Source organism: Plutella xylostella, chromosome 12 (assembly GCF_932276165.1).
Source record: "Plutella xylostella chromosome 12, ilPluXylo3.1, whole genome shotgun sequence".
NCBI classification, from domain to species: Eukaryota; Metazoa; Arthropoda; class Insecta; order Lepidoptera; family Plutellidae; genus Plutella; species Plutella xylostella.
Window position 1 is genome coordinate 2,963,151 of NC_063992.1, and position 20,132 is coordinate 2,983,282.

The window sequence follows — 20,132 nt, forward strand, 5'->3', positions numbered from 1 at the left end:
GCAGGCTGTTTAACCGTACGCCGGTCATCTAACGTCATTACCGCTGACTGGATTAAACCTGCCAAATTAATATGGGCCGGTCAGATTTTAACCGTTTGGATTATCGGGACGGCTCCCTGATTCATTGCCGGCCCATGTTCATTATTTCAAGTCATTACTTTCGTGTTTATTGCTCGCGCGATCGAAATTGCGCTGTCACAGTGGCTAGCGGTGGCCACTTCGCAAAATAGAAGGTGATTTTTAATCAATGGAAATATGTCACCTCCAGCGCTTGTTTATAGAGATTTTTATTAATCTCCCGCCGTGATTTCAATTACAAGCTGTATATTTTGTAGCTGTAATCTGCCCAACCATTTTATAAATGGAGATCAGTTTGGAGCTACAGATCAAGGGTTGAAGTGCGAGTTTGCCGCGGACTAAAACCGAATGATTTGATGAGATTATTGTTTAATCGTGTCAGGATTATCGAATTGAATGTCGAAATGGTTTATTCTAATTAGAGATTAATTTCTAATCAACTCAATTGTGGTTATTGTTAATGCGAGCTGACTGCAAAAGATCTATTTGACTGAAATGTTTGATCATTTCATCTTGTTGTCAACTTAAGTGATATGTTTTGTAAGTTTTTGACCCTGTTTACTCATTTGAAACCTTTAGCATATCCCTTAAAAGTCTTAACTCCCTTAAAATGCTACAACAATTTCCCATCACGCCGGTCCTCTTTAGTTTAGGCTTCTCCAGAGATACTATATTTGAATGAGTCGAAAAAAGTCAGTTAAAATTTTAAAGTACAGAGGTCCTAGCATCCCGTTGGCCGTCCCGGATCCCGGGTCATCGACCCCGCGTTCTAATCAGTATGCGTTGCGCAGGCGCAGCGCGTCCGCACACAATGCGCCCGGTGCCATACTAAGTTGTCTGCGCTTTCCAACGCATGAGGTCATGGGCGCATTCGAGACCTCCGAACATGTTTGAATAAAGAATTGTTTAGCGCTTTTGTCACACAGTTAGGTACGTACCTACTTACTTGGTAAATAGTGTCCATGGAATTTGTTACTGAAGGTCTTTCGTCTTTGGAGAAGAAATCTTAACAACCTACTTAATCAAAATCCAGAAGTCATGACGTTATCGACATTACGAAGTAACTGCTTTAAAACGGAAGGTTCCACACTTCAAAGACAGATAGGGGCACATAAACTGTGCTAAGACTGTCAATCACGTTTGGATTTTTCACAATATTCTTCGAGTAGAAAGTGCAAACTTGTCTGAAATCCGGGGTGTTACGTTGCTAAATTGCGTCAATCATGTCGGTTTCCCACACGGAGCCACTGCCAGAATAACCCTCCCCATAGTACGTTTCACTTTAACCTCTATGATGTACGGTGTAAGAGTGATGTAGTGCAAGTACAGGTGTGAAGAGAAGTTGGGCTGAAACCACACATCTGAGCGCGCTTTACAAGCGAAGGTGCTGAATCGAAACCCATTAATTACAAATGTCGCATTACAAAGATCACCTTTACCTTTTGTTTTCGAGCGTATACATTAGCGCTGCTTGCACGTGCCTTTCACATCTACTTAGGGCGGATTCGACCAACGTCGAGTAACTTTTTACTCGAGAGTAAACTACCAGTTACTCGCGAGTAAGCAGATTTTTCATTCTACCAAACCTGGAACCAAGATAAGTAGCTTATCCCAAGAATAAAATGTTATACCGCCAAAATTCACCGTGTAACGAGCTTATCCGAGAGTAATTTTGTAATGGCGGCAGCACATCAGCTGATTAGAAAACCGTCATAATGACATATAAACACATCTGTCAAATCATAAACAAAAGTACGTTAAAAGGCAAATTCTCAGAATAACAACAGCGAATAAAATATTAAAACATAAACAATTTCCTACTATTATAATCCATCCAAACTAAGTTGGCATGTCATTTCTATTGCACGCTTTGAAAACGTAGCTATTTTTATTTTAGTTGCAGTATAGTTTCGTTCCTCGTTCATTCAATTAATCATGGTATAACTTGGTAGAATGCAAATGTACTTATCCCAGATATTTACTCGCGTATAAATTTTATTCCGGTATAGTTATTCTCGTGTAACGAGATGTTTAGACGAATCCACCCTTAGTGTTATGGAGGTATATACAGGGTGTTGCAATAAGGGTATACTAAGCCGAAACCTACATGTGCAGCATGGTATATCTAAGCCCGAAACTGAAATCAGAATTTCAAAATTGGCGAAAAAAAAACTTTGATAAATCATACGAACAAGGTGGAGTAATAAAAGTCTCCAGGAATGACACCACGTGACTTTCCAAGTTAGCTCTTATTTTGAATGAGGTTCATTAGAAGATTAGTGACCTTATTAATTGGTACAGTGGTTGTTAAGGTTAAACATAAAAGGTTTCTCTCGGTTTCACAGTAAGCAAAATGCGAACTTATATTATTTAGTTTTTTATGTGATACTACATCTTGTTCGTATTGTTTATTACAGGTACAATGCGTCATCGATATTACATTAAGGCCCTGTTTCACAATGTCTGGTTAGCGGCTACCTGTAAGATAAAATACATGCTGTCACTCTCTGTTATTATTTTTTTGACAGTGACAGCATGTATTTTACCTCACAGGTAGCCACTAACCAGACATTGTGAAACAGGGCCTAAATTTAATGTCTAGCTTACCAAAATAACATGATAAATAGCCAAATTATATTTTTCAATAGTCCGCTATTTGTGGCATTATTATTATTGTATTACTGCTTGACAAGAAAAGCTTACCACAAAATAAGGAGTGACAGGTGAAATTGAAATGTCTGGCACCATTAACTTTCATAATCATAAAATGTACGCAGTTTTTTGAGATGATGATTTATGTAGTAGCAATTTTTAATTTCTTTGCCGTGCCTATAAGTATTGAAAAATGTTAGTATTATACTATTTTAATTAGATATTGTAAAACGTATGCGTAAAGTTTAACTCCTGTCTACCGGTGTACATCTACATGTAATATACTACACACATAACCGCGTGGTCCCATTGGCGCGTTGCGTCGTCGCAGCGTTGACCATATATTTATGGGTGGTCTGAAGCGACTTCATTCTGTTCCCTCAACTAAAAACTGCGTTCGGAGGACAAAGATTTTCGACTTCGAGATCGACTCACTCAAGCGACTGTCAAATAAAAACCGCGCGTCAAAAATGGCTGAAACTTTGAAATGTTGCTGTCAAAAGATGCACCATTACATTCCCTGACTTTAAATGATGTGTGCTGCCATCTTCACGTTGAGGTCGGAAACTTTTCAGACCACCTACGTATTATGACAGTGCCATCGACGCGACGCAACGCAGTAATGGGGCCTCACCCTAACTAAACACAAGTGGTACTAGGCCACCAGAGTGCTCCGTCTCTTGTCTGAAACTGTATAATTTCAGCCGCTACACGCCTCCGCCTCAATAACGCGAGATTTTAATGAAAGCCTCGCGATCTGCTTTGCGACAATTGTGCGTTTTACAAACTGCCTGGGCCAAGTCTGCTAAATGGCTAGCCAGGCGGTTAAGAAAACATGGCTTTTAGCCTTCAATAGTATCTAGTTGCTTATGAATTTCTACCAATGTCATGGAAAACACTAGATTTTACCCCCTTGTCTCTGTTATTGGAAGTGAAAACTCTACACACAGGACACAGGTGAAGATAGCCCACCTGGCAATTAATTGAGGACGTACTAAATTTAGTCTTGCCTTTCATATGAAGTCAAAGAAAAGACAGATGTGCGTAGGAAGGTGAAATGTGAGCGTTATGCCTATTCGATAATATGGTACAGTAGGTATATTAACTAAGTATATGTATTAAACTTCTGCTATTTATATCTAAAAATACTCGTAGTAATGTGTAAAAATTATTATTACTTTATATAGTTTATATTGACTGCGTAGAGAGAGACTTACGTAGCCTAATTATGTAATCAAATTAACTTTACTTACCAGCCGGTCAAAATGCTCTCAATGCTAAATTAAACAATAATTAACTTCACCAGTTAGGTTACAAAGGAATTTAATTAATTTTTAGCAAGGTAAAATGTATCTTTTGACGGCAAAAAGGCAGAAAAAGTGCAATTATTCGCTTGGCCCACTTCCGCGGAGGGTACGGTCCTGTAATGAAAGTTTAAAAAGCTTAACCCTTTCAAATTTTATGTGTAAGTAAACTTTTGTTTACTTTATGGTTGAAAATAACTTGTAAAGTGTAGCGGTTGTGTAAAGGTGAATTACCGAGCGGCGAGCAACTTGACTACGCACAAGGTTCCACGTGTAGGTTCGAGTATTGTTTAAATTGAATCGTATAAAAGAAACATCTGGAGATTAATTTTAATATTTTATTGTACCGATACTCTTGCCCAAACAGGGGTCGATAATCGTACCCAACTATCTGAAAGTAAACGCGCTACATATACATAATTAAAACCCAAAAATTTAAGACAACAAGTATTTTTTTTAATTTACACCAACTTCCTCAAACGTCAAAATGACCCAAATATATTAAGTAAGTATGTTTTTGTTTCAATTATTATCTATCCGTTACATTGCATTACTTACCTAAAACCGATACGCAACCTTTGCAAATAACATTTTACATAATACTCTACCTGCAAAAAGGATGGACCTTGCTTATCATTATCATAACAAATGACAATATTTAAAATCCATATTTGTACAAAATGTTAGCGTTACTCAATACAATTACATAAATCGCCTATTGTACAGGTTAAACACGTCCTTGAATATTGAGCGTCGTCAGTTTACATCTAGATAACCATAAAATCACATTTACACCTTTACTGAGACAATCATTGCATTAATGGTGTGTGCGTCAGATACTTAACCTTAAGGCCAGGTCATACTTAGGTAGCTAAGCACTTTTAATAGTTTTAATCTCACTTGTGCAGAGTTGCAGAAAGGAACTTTAAGCTAATGTCTGTCTCTTTCTGTCCGTATACTGTCAAAGCAAGGCATCAATATATTTAAGCGTTTCTGCTATACCTTTCAGTGCTATCACTGTCTACCTATTATTATTCTTCCCTTATTTCCTAGGTTGGATCCTCCCATTTACTGTGTTGTTTGTTGATCAGGTAGCTATAATGGATAACAGTATTGAAAAACTTACGAACTTGCAATCGGTAACTTCGAATCGGTAAAGAGTTAACTTGAGTGTTTATCGCCATATAGCCTGATATGTAGCCTGAGTAAATACTGTCTCATCACAAATACACGCACACACATACATTGGGAGTGGCATTGTTTAGCTAATGAAGAATCTTAGTTAAGGTTGTTAGGTACTAAAGTTGAACTGTGTCTGTATATGTATTTGTGTAGATATATCAGCTGTCCGACACCCATATCATAGGTTCTGCCTAGCTTGGGGTCGGATGGCCGTGTGTGAGATGTCCCCACATACTTATTTATTTTATTAAAGTTCTAAAGTACTAAAGTTATTAATATACTCGTAAATAAATACATATATCTTGAACCGGTTCTCGGGTAATTTTCGAATCGGACATTCTGCGTCAAGAGTTATCCTATTTATAGAACTACGAGTATCTTTGTACATATAGGTATCTCTTGATTAGGATGAATATTTTAATTAGTCGAGTAACATACGCCGATTTATAAATAAGCCATCTGATCTGAACGCACTGCCGACAAGCCCCGTGTTGATTTATAATCTCACTTTAATCGAATTCAGTTAAATGAAACCCAGCTTTACATCCGACTCGAATACACAACTGCTTGAGCGTGTGTCTGTGTGTGTTTGTATAGATGTGTGAGTCCCGCGCGTGTGTGTGTGTGAACAAATGTGTCGCTAAGGACTGATAACAATTCAGTCAATTATGCTGACTTCACACCTCAAGTCTAAGCGATATTCCCCGCAATGTTTGCTCGCATATCGAACGTCCCGGCGATGGCGTGGTAATAATCTCGCTGAATATCTGCTACGCAAATAACTTGCCTACCAGTAAATTAAGCTTCTATGCCAAGTAAGGCTGTATTCAAATAGGCAAATTGAAGTGGCTGAATTGTAATGAAATGATAATGATTATAATACTTATCAAATTAATAAATGACAATTGCATTCAGTGACCCGAACTACCTGTTTTAAAATATAGAATAAGTTTAACTTTTATGTTGCCTCTTTCACTAGCTAAACTCTAACTCGATTAGCCTTCAATTTCCAGCGTCAACATTATCAAGCTATTAGGCAGTCTAATCTACCAGGATCGCAAATAACTCGAAGGGGTCTTTCCAGCCGAGGGTGGTCGCACCCACCGGTATCCAAGTGTCAATATTTACGCTGGATCGTGCCGAGTGTGAACCATCGGTATTGAATACGTTCGTTTTCCCATAATACCCTAGTACCACGCGTATACGGTTGCATACCCTTTTCAGCCTGCTTATTGGTCCCTTTTCGATATTTCGCTAAGTAAATTAATAATTGATAAGGTATCTGGCTCGTGGACGGCTAAATCCTGCATAGGGTGATTTTTCTCTTATTAGAATAAAATATTTACATACGAGTAAGTACTTGTTAATTTTGCGATTAATATCAATATAAAATACATTTTTAAAAAGTTTCAATAAGTATTTCAGCGTTTAATATTGTTCAACTCCTCCCACGCCCAGTGTAAAAGATACATTACCATAAGGAGTTGTAAATCACTGTTTATCGTTAGTTTACCCCACGGGTACAGCGAACCGAATTATGAAATCAAAACAGCGATAACAAACTTGACTATTCGTAGACACGAAATAGGTGAGCTTACCTGCAGCTTTTGGAACGGGGAGCTTACATAGGATATTTGTAACCGATGAATGAAGTAAGTACCTACTGAAGTTGAGAAGAAAATACAAAAGTAGTAAACGATTAGCCGGATAAAGTACCAGGAGAGAAGCAAAGCGCGGGGGTCGTATGAGCCACTCTGCCGGCTTAATTGGGGATCGAGGAGCTTCGACTGGATCGGGTCCGCTTGTTTTTCGACATCTCGCGTGGACGCGCACACGGCTGTTTTGATGCAATCACCCCGCTGATCCCCACTCGATCCAACTGCTACCTGAGTACTACCCGCCTGCTATTAACTTAACCACACACAGACAAAAATGCTATACATTGCTGCCCGGAAAACTCGTTGCGAATGGGCTCCCAATTCCCGGCCATCAACAGGATACAGCATCAGGCTCGTGTCGCTTTTGCACCGTGTCGTTATGAATAGCTCTACCCTGTTTGCCGTGCACTATTTGAAATTGGAACGCGTTACAGAAGATATGATTGGGTCGCTTTTGTTTGTTCTGAAGCGCTGATTGGAGCCGATTTGGTCGTCAATTTGCGGACGAAGAATTGAATGCTTAATTAACGTGAACAGTGCAGTGTGTACATAAATAATTACTTTAGTATAAGAGTTAAAAAAATCTACGTAAAATTGAAATCTGAACCCTTACAATATTATTCTGTAAACTGCTGCAACATTTCTATCTCTCAATAAAATCAACACATGCGTAATATTAAAGCAATTTCACCGGCTTATACCTAGTTAAGTTAGTTCTAATTATACAGTGATTTTGAATGTATTGAATATCTATGAAGCTGTAATTAATATGCAAATCTGATGCGAACCTGGTAATCCCCGTATTCATTTCGAATTCGTGAATAGCTCACTAACACTATGCTCTGTTATACAGGATGTCGCAGGTTAAAGGGCGCTTCCGAAAGACAGTAGCACAACTCGTCATTCTAACCAACTTTAAGAAAATCGCGATATTTTTTCATAAGATACAAACTTTGTTGGTAACGTACAGGAATTTTTGACAGTAAACCAAAGGCATGCTTTGTTTTTCTTATCTTTTTCGTATACTGTTAAGTTCTCATCCGTAGATACCTACACAACTACAATAATTACTTATCAGTATCGAAATTCGGTGGCGTCAACGCTACATCTAGCCATCGTTATGTAACAAGGTGTACTATTCTTGTCACTAATTGGTATATTATAATTACACCTGAATGGAACATAACTGGAGTGAGGGAGACCACAGAGGTAATTAGTACGAAGTTACTCGCAAATTAATTATGTCTGTATGTTGAAGTTATTCTGGTGTATCCAATTGACACATTTAATAAACTTTGTAAATATAAATTCTATTACTCGTATTTCCCCGAACTTACGTTGTATCAGATTTCTCTCAATAAGTATTTGATTACTACATCAATCGAAAACTTGCCTGCAAGTGGAATTTTAAAAGAGTCTCATGTTCAATATTTATTTCGTTCATTACAAATTATTATCATCGTAAATGTACATTTTAAATGTAGGTAAGTCTAACTTTACTGCCAAGATTTTTAAAAGTAATGGATACGACAAGTTGCCACCTCGCAGGCTATTGAACTAATGGCTTTCTTGAAACGTGCCAAGTTCTTTAAACTTTATTTTACTGTACGAGAATACCAATAACCCATTAAAATTAATGCTGAATATTTAAAATATTATAAGAGTTTCCTATCGAAAAGATATAAGTACAATCACATAGCTAACGTCTACCTAACAAAGAAATACTGATAATGTTAATCTCCTTCCAACAATAGATAAATATCTACAATTCGCCGTACCAATACGTAAGAGAACCGACTACAATCAAACACACGACACACGTACATTCAATCGTTACACGGCTTATATTCTAATCCGCCGTGTTCGCGAGCGATTCTGTACATTATTCCGAGCATTATCGGATTTAGCCACAAAACATTGAGTCTTTCATTGGGGTATTAGACGTGTTTGTGCTGGCAACACTCGATCCACTTGTGTCGGTATTAATCGCCACCTGAGAGGTGCGAGGGTTTGTGGAGAGGTGGACTGGGCATTACGGGGTTTAGTTATGTCTTGGATGGAATTGTCTAGGTATACCTTCTTTGATGGATGGTTGAGACTTGAGATACATTGTACTGTGTAAGAATATGTTTCAGTAGTATTAGTTACTTTCTACTAAAAAATAAGCTTATGTACAAAGTAAAAAGTGCAGGTTAATTTTTACAGATTAAGAAGGACATTAAAAAAACTTGTTTACTTAATTTATTAAAAACGATGCTACGACCCGTGCCTACGTGGCTACGGCGCGGCGTAGGCCTTGCTACGGCCACGGCTACGAAATTTTTGGCAATATTTTGGTATCTTAGATTTGGTTATTCATTTATTTACTTACCATCATATCATCAAGAAACTAACGATAAAATATCATTATGCTTACTTACTATATAAACAGGTGTTGCAGAATATAGTAAGCCGTGAAAGAGGGCGACTCAGAGGTTTCTGAATAACTTTTGTTCTAAACCTACCTTGTCAATGGCAAACAGAATTTTCAATGCAAATCTCACAACCGATTTATCTCGTAAGAACTTAAAAGGTTTAGGTACGCACTCTATTTCTCTTAATATTTTATGAACTTAAATGCTTTTACGTTGGATTCGAGGGAATTATTTACTCTGAAGCGAAAGTGTCTCATAAAGTCTGTGTAAGGATTTTCAGTTCAGTTTCAGCGCGGGGGGGGGGGATTCTCAGCCTCTCCGGAAACTTCAAACGCGGATGATATTTTAATTTATATACCAAGCAAATACGTGCTGACATATACTATAAGATACCTATATCTATGTCATTAAGGTAAAGATAATAAACATAAACCCTTTGACAAATATTTTATGTAACCTTTAATAGCGCCCCGGTATCTGTGCCGCACGAAAAATAAAAATAGAGGGAAACTTAAATCAACAAAAGTGTAACTAAATTGAATATTAACATGCAACAGCTATAGAGAGCCGAGTTCTCGCTCGATGTAGACAGTAGAGCAATGTGTGTGGCCCATGAACGTGGCGTGACAAACAAAACAAAACCTTATTTCCAATTATCATTTGCTAATAATAACGGCTCTGTTTTCTAAAGTGCAGTGTCCTCTACTAGGGTTTATTTTCATTTGTGTCGGTCGTATACATCTGGGGTACTACTGGCTAGTGATGTTCGGCGTGGCACAAATGGCGCGAATGGTCGTCCAGTTAATTTGATTTCACGCCAAGTGCCCCGCCATTGTTCATAGATAACGGCCACTTTAAGCGATTTTGGTTGTGTATTTTAAGTTACATTCACCATTACATCTGAGCCTGATTGTGGGTTTACTGGGTTATTTGTTTAATGTTTCTAGGTTTTTGGCAGCAGTAAAGGTTTCCGGTGTGGATGCGATGATGCTAGGTCGTTAATTCAGTTGCTATGTAGCAGGTATATCGCGTATCGTATACTATGCGTTTTTATAAGGCTACGTTTTCCACTGAGATGTTCAATGCGGGGAATACGGAAATATGTCTGATATTGACCAATCTAAATACCTTCTGCATCTTGTGTATACTCTCGACACGTCGGTGATGGTAGTGTCATTTTCAGTAACCATTTATTACCAGTATAGTAGTGATATTTACGGAACAGTGCGATATAGCCTGCATAATTCGCAGTGCTGCAGCAAAAACGATGGCGTCAAAACTGTCGCCATTAGACGGCACGGGTGCCAGTTTTCATTTGCGCGGATGGCCGTTAAAAGTTTCTAATAGTGAAAGCTATGAGCTTTATGTGAATTAAATTTTGTTAGTTACATTTTCGACGACGCGGTTTTTGAATTTATATATAGGTTTCTTTTCTATGAAAAAAAAAATCTATTAGGATACTAAATTGTCCCCAAATTCAGTTTAATCTTTGGGGTGCGTGACCACTGCGATGCCACCCGGGAGATGTTATTAGACTCTCCCAATTAAAGGCCAAGACATCCGGCTATATGAAAGATACGGACCCATCAATCAAGTCATTTTGATATTATTATGGGTTGTTTTTATATCTTCTTATTATTCATTCCCGCTACTCCTCCGAGGAGTCTGGGGCTGACACCATCTGGGCTAGCGTTTCCATCCATTATTCTCTGTCGATGGCCAGCACTTTAAGCTTTGGCCACGACTTCCTCTTGGGCCTTGCTGACTATGGACCACTTTCAGGTATGATCAGGTCTTCACAGTGTGTGGGATTTTTGTTTTTATATGAGCGTTCAACATTATATATTTAACTGAAGTTGGCTTATTTTTATAGGCGTTTATTTTCCTGGAATGCTCGCGTGCTTTCACCCCTTCTCTACAAAACTGCGTCGACAGGGGACCGCGGGTTCTGAATTCAAATTTATTCAATTTTACTGAGCGATCCGTGTGTAAATGAGGACTCTGAAAACACTTCCTACTCTATTAGCATTTGTTCCCGTTCCCACCTTATTTTTGTATGCACACTCGAAATGTTCGCACCATCACGTATACCATTTGCCGGTTCAGATATTGCGGAGCCCCCGCGCCCCGACTAGGCTAGAACTAGAACGCTCACACGGGTGTCTCAAATAATTGAATCGTTCATTCCTTTCGTTTCGAGTTCTATTTTGTTCCGACGGATTGAAATAAAATCGGCGAGTGTGTCCCGCGGCTGTGTCGGATCGACTTGAAGCTTTGCGCACTTAATAAAGTGTCGTCAAACGCAGAGGCAGGCGCGGCCGAGGCCGGGGGCGCCGCGGGGGCCCGGGGGCGGGGGCCGGGGGCTGTGGCTCGGCCATCGGCGCCGCCGCTCGGACGCTCACTAGCAGGCACATTCCTCTGCTGGGAAATTTTATCATTTTGCAAGGAATTTTCAGGTCCCCCGCTCCATTGGAGAATTTCCATGTAAAAACGACGAGAATTTCATGCGAACAATACAACCGGAAAGTATTCCGATAATGCGCATAAAATTTTATATCAAATTCACATAGGTACATACATACATATACCCAGCAAGTAGCGATTGAATTGATTTTTAATAAGCCCAGTCATTAGTTAATTTAATACATATCACCAACTCGGTGCTAATTGGATTTAGAAACGTGGTTATAGTCTATTAATTAAGGTCGTAAACATTTAGCAAGTTAACTACAAAGTTCTATTGAGCACACGGCACCACACTACATGAGCAAATTCACGTTGAATGGAGTTGACTTCGTAACTTGTTCGATATTTTATTGAATAACCCTCAAAATAAATCTGTGCATAACTTTGAACCATCAAATAAGCCTTGCGAGTAAGTTGTGCCATGTCGTACAGGAGCATTCAATGAAAAATCGTGTCACGGTATATTCCTTTATAGCACGGCAAAGGAGCTATTGAATTGAGTCTGGTATCGATTGCCGAAGACATCCAATATTGTTCTCGCACAACAATACTGTTCACTACAATATCTCTGACGGCTTCGGGAAACAATACCGTAGGTACTATTTATTATTCTAAACGATCTCGCCATTGCCGCTGCAGAACAAATAGCTGCCACCGTGGAGCTTCACTCACGGCGAGCTAATAATATTGTATTGTCTGCGTGACCTTAGACTTAAGTGATTCCTACGTGTTCTATGGACTCGCGTACCCGCGATCCTCGCGTCCCCAGTTCTCATCTCAGCTACGAGGGCGATACCGAAATGATCGGGAATAGAAAAAAGTACAAAGATATCATAATATTATTTACTTTTATTGTTTTTCAAAGTAGTCTCCGTGACATTCAATGCACTTTTTCATTCGATTAAACCAATCATTGAAACAGTAATTCCAGTCTGAAGTGGATACTGTCAAAACAGCTGATTTGTAAGCTTCGACCGCCTCTTCTGGGCCGCTAAACCGTTGACCACGTAGCATATCTTTAATTCTTGGGAATGTAAAATAATCATTGGGGCTCAGATCAGGGCTATACGGAGGATGGTCCATCAACTCCACGTTTTCCATATTTAAAAACGTTCTTGTTTTGCGAGCGGTATGAGAGCTTGCATTATCGTGGTGAAGGATTATACGACGATTCGGGTTAGTTTTACGAAGTTCTCTTACGACTTCCGGCAAACAAACTGTTGTGTACCAATCAGCAGTAACCGTCCTTTGTTCTTGTAATGGAATCGTAGCCACATGGCCAGTTTTCGATACAAACGAAGCGACCATTTTTTTCGACACGCTGCGTGAGCGAATAACTTTTGTTGGCTTGACCTCACCTTCGAAGACCCAAACTGCCGATTGATGTTTTCTTTCGGGCTCATATGAATAAATCCACGATTCATCACCAGAGACGATATTGTAGACAGCATTTGAACTGCCTCCATTGAACCGTTGCAGAGCAGATCGACACCAATTAACACGAGCCGACTTTTGTTCCTCGGTCAAACGGTGGGGCACCCAGCGCGAAACTAACTTCTTGACACCCAGTTCTTCATGTAAAATGGTTTGAATGGCTGTCATACCAATGCTGAGAGAAGCCCGAATCTGCTCGTATGTCACATGTCTATCTTCTTTTATTAACTGGCGTACAGCATCGATGTTATCTTGTGTTACCGCTGTTTTTGGCCGACCAGTAGAAGGGACTGTGGTAAGAGAGGAACGTCCACGGCGAAACTCAGAATACCAACGATATGTAGTCGTTTTACTTGGTGCTTCAAGTTTATAAATAGAAACAAGCTCGGCGAGACATTGTTCTTGAGATAAACCTCGACGAAAGTTGTGAAAAATTATTGCACGGAAATGTTCCCGCGTAAGCTCCATTTTTTACACCGACTTGTCAAATTCAAATGGTCAATACTCTTTTATTTTTTACTTTTTTTTAATTCGAAAATGGAATTATGTTTGAAAAAACACTACATTTGATAGACCAAAAAGGTTTCACTCTAATTTATTCCTAAGTATTCTATTCCCGATCTTTTCGGTGTAGCCTTGGGCTATGCAAATTGTTAAAATGGCGCTATAACAGTCGACGACGTACTTAAAACGTTATTTGTGTTTGTGCACGATTACCTGCCCGTTTAAACTGATTACAACATCCAAGTTTTAAACGAGAAGACTCACTCGTTAAAGATTGTAATTAGTATCGCTTCGGTCGTTACCTAGGATTAACATAATGGAGTACAGCAATTACAGCGGAACAAAGCTAGATTTTAAGTGCAATTAATACTTGTGAACGTATTCTAACTTGTAGATCTTATAATGCGCGTTTCCGTGGAATTTAAGCGAGTTTCTCATGTGGAATAAACTGGATGCGTTGATTTCGTTTAGCATTCCACTCAGGCACAAAGCAAAGCAAGAAAATTAGGGAATTGTCAGGTATCTTGCCAGAGCGTGGCAACCCTCCCGCGGCTGTCGGGTTGCCAGTGCAGGGACTGACGAACTCCCTATATTTAATGTTTCTGTTCTATTCCGTAAATCTTGGTGGGATATATTGAATTGATCCTTGAAGTTTTCATCATAAACTACCTGCATGGGTATAATGATGAACACCAAGTGCTGAAACGTAACTATCCTTAATTTGTACATACAAATGTCTGCAATCACTTACCCGAGGATTTATTTAGCGGGTAGCAGTTGGCAGCCCTGGCGGATCGCTCCCCGCGCCATTTTCATGCTAATCTCCCCGCGAGTCGTGCTGATTTCGCGGGCATGAAATATTTGCAACAGACGGCCGTACCTTTTCAATTTCACCAGCCAGCCCCGGGGAATTGGAACATGTTTGTATTTTCACGCGTAATACTGTACTTTATGCGGCATGCGGGCGCCGACCCACCCTCGCGCCGTTTGTAATGTCATTCTTCTACAATACCATATTTTCAACCCACATTTAAAGGTGTAATATCTGCGGGGCTCTCTCTGGCGTCAATCTACCTCGGGGTTATACATACAAGCACCGCATTTTCTTAAATATTAACGCCGGCAGGCAAGTTTAAAATCGTCGAAAATTCGTATGCATGACGGCGAAATGGTTTATGACTGGGAGCGCGGCTGGCGAGTCGTAAATTCGCACTTAGCCCGCTACTCGAGTTCGCGGACTACATATTTCAGGATCAACACGCGGCCTGACAGCGGTGTCCATGAACAATGCACGCTTTATGGATGTCCAAGAAGCCGCACGCTTTGAATATTGCATAGAAACTGTAGGCAGCCCCTGTTGCTAAGCAGATTTTTTAAATCAGATTACGGCTGAAAAAGTTATACGTGATGTAAAAATCTATTTAACCGTAGCCTGTTATCAAGTTGTGTCTGCCGGTAACTTTACTGCGTTACCTTGGAAAAGCCGTTTCAATTTTCTAAGCGAGGTTTTTTTGTGCTTTGGCTCATTAGTGGCGTCTTTTGTTTCAGAACGCAAGCTGTTCGTCGGCATGCTGAATAAGAAACTCTGCGAGAACGACGTAAGGGCGCTTTTCGCCGGGCACGGGGCTATAGAGGAGTGTACCGTGTTGCGGGACGCTCAAGGGCAGAGCAAGGGGTGTGCGTTCGTCACCTTCGTCTCTAAACAAGCAGCCATCGCCGCGATTAAGGTAATTTGTGGAACAAACCTTGTTAACCCCTTATCTGTCTGCTTGTGTTTTGTGCGAACTATTCGCCCCTGAAAAGCTTTTGTTTACTGCTTCGGATGTCTATGTCGCTACCAAGGATAAGTTTTTGTGAGTAGGTTTATAGTAGACAATTCGTTAAAAACATTATGAAAAATTTAAACAATATTTTTGAACTTTCATTAGAATGTTGACTTATAAAAATTATAATATCAACGCCTGGCATCGCCAGATTGTGAGATTGCTGCTACATCTGGATGCAGCAGAGATGCACGTTTGCAAACACTGCATTTTAATACGACGCTCGTAAAGATTCATTCATTGCAATTTGTTAAAATATTGCACACCATTTTTCTATACAAAGGATCGTAAACTTAGTAAGTGCCCACTGTGTTAAAATTACATAGAAACAAACTTGGCCAATGTCAGTAGTACGAGTATGTAGGTAAACTACCTATATTGCTATAGTAGATGAGTAAGTTACAGAAAACAACCTCCTTTGCATATCAATAAACTGCAGTATGCAACTGAAGACAAGCCGTTGAGAACGTCAAGAACGTCACAACCACAAGAAAACACATATAGACACCCCAACTTAGTACATTTATTCCCATCGATACTTAGACAACTACAAACCACATTTCCCTCAATTTCCAGGCGCTCCACCACAGCCAAACTATGGAGGGCTGTTCAGCGCCTCTTGTCGTCAAGTTCGCGGACACGCAAAAGGAGAAGGAGCAGAAGAAGCTGCAAGCCATGCAGGCCAACCTGTGGGGGCTGACGACGCCGATGCCGCCCACGGCGTACCTGGCGTCGGAGGCCGCCCTGTCGCCGGCGACGCAGCTGCAACTGCTGCAGCAGCTCCAGGGCTTGCAAGCGGTGGGGTTGCAGCAGCAGTTGCTGCAGGGACAGGGGTCCACGCTGTTGCAAGGTAAGGGTTGGTGTGGACGGTGTGTTGTAGTCAACTACGTACGTACGTCACCACTGCTGGGGCACGGATCTCCTTCCAATGAAGGATGGTGTGTTATAGGTGGAGGTGAAAATAGGAGTGAGTAAATCAGGTTTCTGGAAGGATTCTGGTTTTTGAACTGGGATCATGTTTAATGTTACGAGTATGTATTTCATTTGGTCTTTGCCCATCAGTGGGACACTGTAGAGGCTACATAGAAATATTAAATGTTGGTTTTAATTTTATTATAATCTACGTATTTTATTTATAAGAATTGTTAGCATCCAACTAGATTAACTTATTTTTAATTTGCATTTTACCTACACTACGCTTACACCTTTTACGTTCGCACTTTATTTTTCGTTCCGCTTGTTAACTCACCCATTTCCGTCCGCTAGGTGTAAACTACCAAGATATCGCTTTCAATGGCGCAGGGCTGACGGGGGGCGGGTCGGAGCAGCTGGGCGGGCTGCTGGCGCCGGTGTCGGTGCAGAACCTGGCCGCCCTGGCCGCCATGTCGCAGCCGCCCGTCGTCACGCAGACCAGCATCGCGCCGCCCGCCGCCGCGCCGCAGCCCGCGGCGCCGCAACTTTGTAAGTAGCTTTTTGGCGTTTAGATGTTTTTAAGGGATAGGTTGAGAAAATTTGTACTGGTTATGCCGGTCTGAATGTGATTATTGAGGCTGCCATAGAACTGTTGGGCTAGATGAGTTCTTCAGTACTTACCAATATAGTGCCGGAATGTCCACTTTAGGCGAGTAGCCGCTTGTGGCAGAAAAGGAGAGCCTATGTCCAGCAGTGCACGCTGTATGCTGTATGATAATGATGAAGGAACAATTAAAAATGTTTAGGTTCAAATATACCTACCTACCTCATGGAGCTGAGAAATATAATTCATTGGTAAATCTATCTTTCGAGTTAAATACTCGAAAGGTCGATCGGTCGTTGTTTCTTATAGATTTGGGTGAAATAACTGTACATTCATACGTATATAACTACTATAACCTATATTGAGCTACATCGCCAAGCCCGATTACGACCCTCGGCACAAATTGCTTCCAATCTACACTGTTATTAAAGCATAATAGCAGTGTTTTGTTTTATTAATTGAATATAATGTACAGATAATTTACACTAAACTCCGCCAAGCTCTTGCTCCGTTCACAAAATTTAAAATTTAAACTTCCCAGATTTATTTATTATTTATTTATTTAAGCCTACCTGTAACTTAAATAACATTAAATTCCTACTAAAAACATGCAGTTTATAAATTTACTTATAACTTCCCAGATTAGGTGAGCTTTATAAAAATGCAAGTTCTTAATTGTTTTAATCCACACTTCCGAAGTTTTGCCTCCGCTGACAATTGAGCTCAATTCAACTTTAATTGCGAGTCCTGTCGAAATACGTAATGAGGAAGCAGCCCAGCACAGAGCTTGCTGAAAAGCCATAATGATCCTTTGTCCAGAACTTTCCTATTTCAGGTATCGACTTTAAAAAACCATTTAGTTTTCCCTACCGAGCAGTTAATACAGTTATGTAATGACATTTTTCACACTCCAGGTCTTCTCGGGAAGACAAACGTCACAGGTAAAGATCTGCTTGATACGGCCGTATGTTGTGTGGTTCCCGTTCCATCTCTGTTGGCTTGGATTTATTTATGAATAAAAACTAAATGTTGCGTTTTCAATTAATATTTTCTTTAGTGTGATTGCCATTTACGCCGACGCCGTCACTGGCGATACCATCGGCTTGTAGATTGGTTTTGTAACAAAAGCCCTGACTAATATTTATTCATAAAGTTTGTTTTTGATTTGGAGGTTAAAACAATACGGCATCGCACAGAGAAATTGCCTGTAACTCAGACGTGTTTCATTAATACAATTGGCTGCTGTTGTGTCAATATTTGATTTTTTACTCCATGATGTTTGCTTGTTTGTTTTGAGGTATTCCATTTGTTGTTGATACATGACTCCGTTCGTCTCGTCGGATGATTGAATGGCTGTTTTCATTTTTGTTGTTGATTCTAATTCCGATTGACATGTTTTGCTCTGTTTCTACCAATATTTTTCGTTTGTTAATTAAATACAAATACTATCTAGTATTGTCGCAATCATTTAGTACAAAATTGTTATCGATTTAAAAGGAATATCCTACAAAATTATATTGATTTTATTTAAAACATTGTATCTCCGTAAGCAAATCATAACTACCGTACATTTTAGCATAATCTGACACACAACTATAGCAATTACCCAGATGATCTGTGGTTATTGAATATCCTGTGTCATATTATGTACTTATTTAGCAGCATATTTTTACTGAGTTTTTATAACAACGACCCATAAATAAATAATTGCGACAAACGTTTTCGTTATCTAACATACGGGCATGTTGCATGAAAATACTAAAATATCTTCACGTTAAGTTATACTATTAATTTGATGTTATTCGTGAGTTTTTCTTGAAAATGCTAAAAGGTGGTCATGAATATTTGAATTAGTATTTCTTATTTATTGTTCTGTTAATACACACGAAAATAACCCCAATAACACTCAAAAAATCGTTGTAAATATGACGGTCTATTTTTTTGAAGACGCCTGAAAAATTACCTCAGTAGCTAATGTAAGCTAAAATGTCAGTAAGGTTTGTTTTCGTGTGGCTGCCCATTATTTTAATGCGATGCTATCTTTCGCTGTTCAAACAGGCGAATGTTTTGTTTCTTTAGATTCCTGATTCATTAGCATTTAAATAAATGGTAGTTGTAATGCGCTTGGAAATGTACATAAATCTAGAAGTATGCAAGAGAGCGTGATTATGATTTACTTTCTTACTTGAATAGTGCTTGAATATTGTTATTTACCTACTACATTTTAAATGGTTTAGTAACTTATTTGTTTATGAAAAGGTGTATATTTTACTTTTCAATACTGTCGATAATAAAACACCAGTCTCATTTCAATGTGAAAAATGTAAGTTCCAATAATCGAATTTCACTGTTTGCGACACCTGAAAGTTTCAAAATTTCAAGTCTTGCTAGGTGCCTACAACACTAACCATCGTATCTACTAACTGAAAATCCGAGTCCGAGGGTCCTAATAAGGACCCTTATTTAAAACCATAGATTCTCCAGAAACCTTAGCTAGAAAAAATCAATCTCCTCCTTTTTACGGTTTCCCCAACCTCTTTTGATATTCAACCTGCATGCTTCCAGGGTCGACAGCGGAGCCCCTGGGGTCGGCGTACGCGGCTCAGTTTGGGGGGGCCTTCGCGGCGGCGCCCCTCGGCTCCGTGCTGGGGTCCGCCGCGGCCGCCGCCGCCGGCAAGCAGGTCGAAGGTAATATGCCATAGACTATCTATTTGGTATTTTTTTTCATGACATTATTTTTCTGATGCACTGAAATTGTCACTATGGTTTCTGGGTAGTTCGGTATATTTTAGAAGGTCCTAGTGATAACTTTTGATGCTGAATTCTTAGGTGTGGTTATGGGGTTAATGATAGATTGACATAAGTTAATGTTGTGGGTGTGGCACAAATTAATAAATAATAATCACATTCATGTTTTAGGTTTCATTTTTTAAGATTTTGGAACTGTATATATTGTTTTCATGTGTAATGTGTTGCGTTGTAAATATTCATATCATTTTGTTGTAATATGTGTGTCGTCAATAAACATACAATTGTGAATAACTGAAAGAAACTGAAATATTCGAAGGTAAAAATATTTAAAAAAAAAACTTTGCTGGCCA

The 20,132-nt window shown here is 39.5% G+C and overlaps 1 protein-coding gene across 14 annotated transcripts in view; it reads left to right on the forward strand.

Annotated features, from left to right (window-relative positions):
* Positions 1 to 20,132, forward strand: part of LOC105388446 (CUGBP Elav-like family member 1) — a 262,076-nt gene that overhangs the window by 238,026 nt on the left and 3,918 nt on the right. For 9 of the 14 annotated variants that reach the window (XM_048624510.1, XM_048624511.1, XM_048624508.1 and 6 more), the window contains 5 exons: positions 15,241 to 15,419; positions 16,092 to 16,365; positions 16,782 to 16,976; positions 17,946 to 17,972; positions 19,597 to 19,719. In XM_048624510.1, coding sequence (XP_048480467.1) covers positions 15,241 to 15,419; positions 16,092 to 16,365; positions 16,782 to 16,976; positions 17,946 to 17,972; positions 19,597 to 19,719 — 798 coding nt within the window. The remainder of the gene's footprint in view (positions 1 to 15,240; positions 15,420 to 16,091; positions 16,366 to 16,781; positions 16,977 to 17,945; positions 17,973 to 19,596; positions 19,720 to 20,132) is intronic. The other 5 variants (XM_038119473.2, XM_038119468.2, XM_038119477.2 and 2 more) reach the window with 2 other exon arrangements.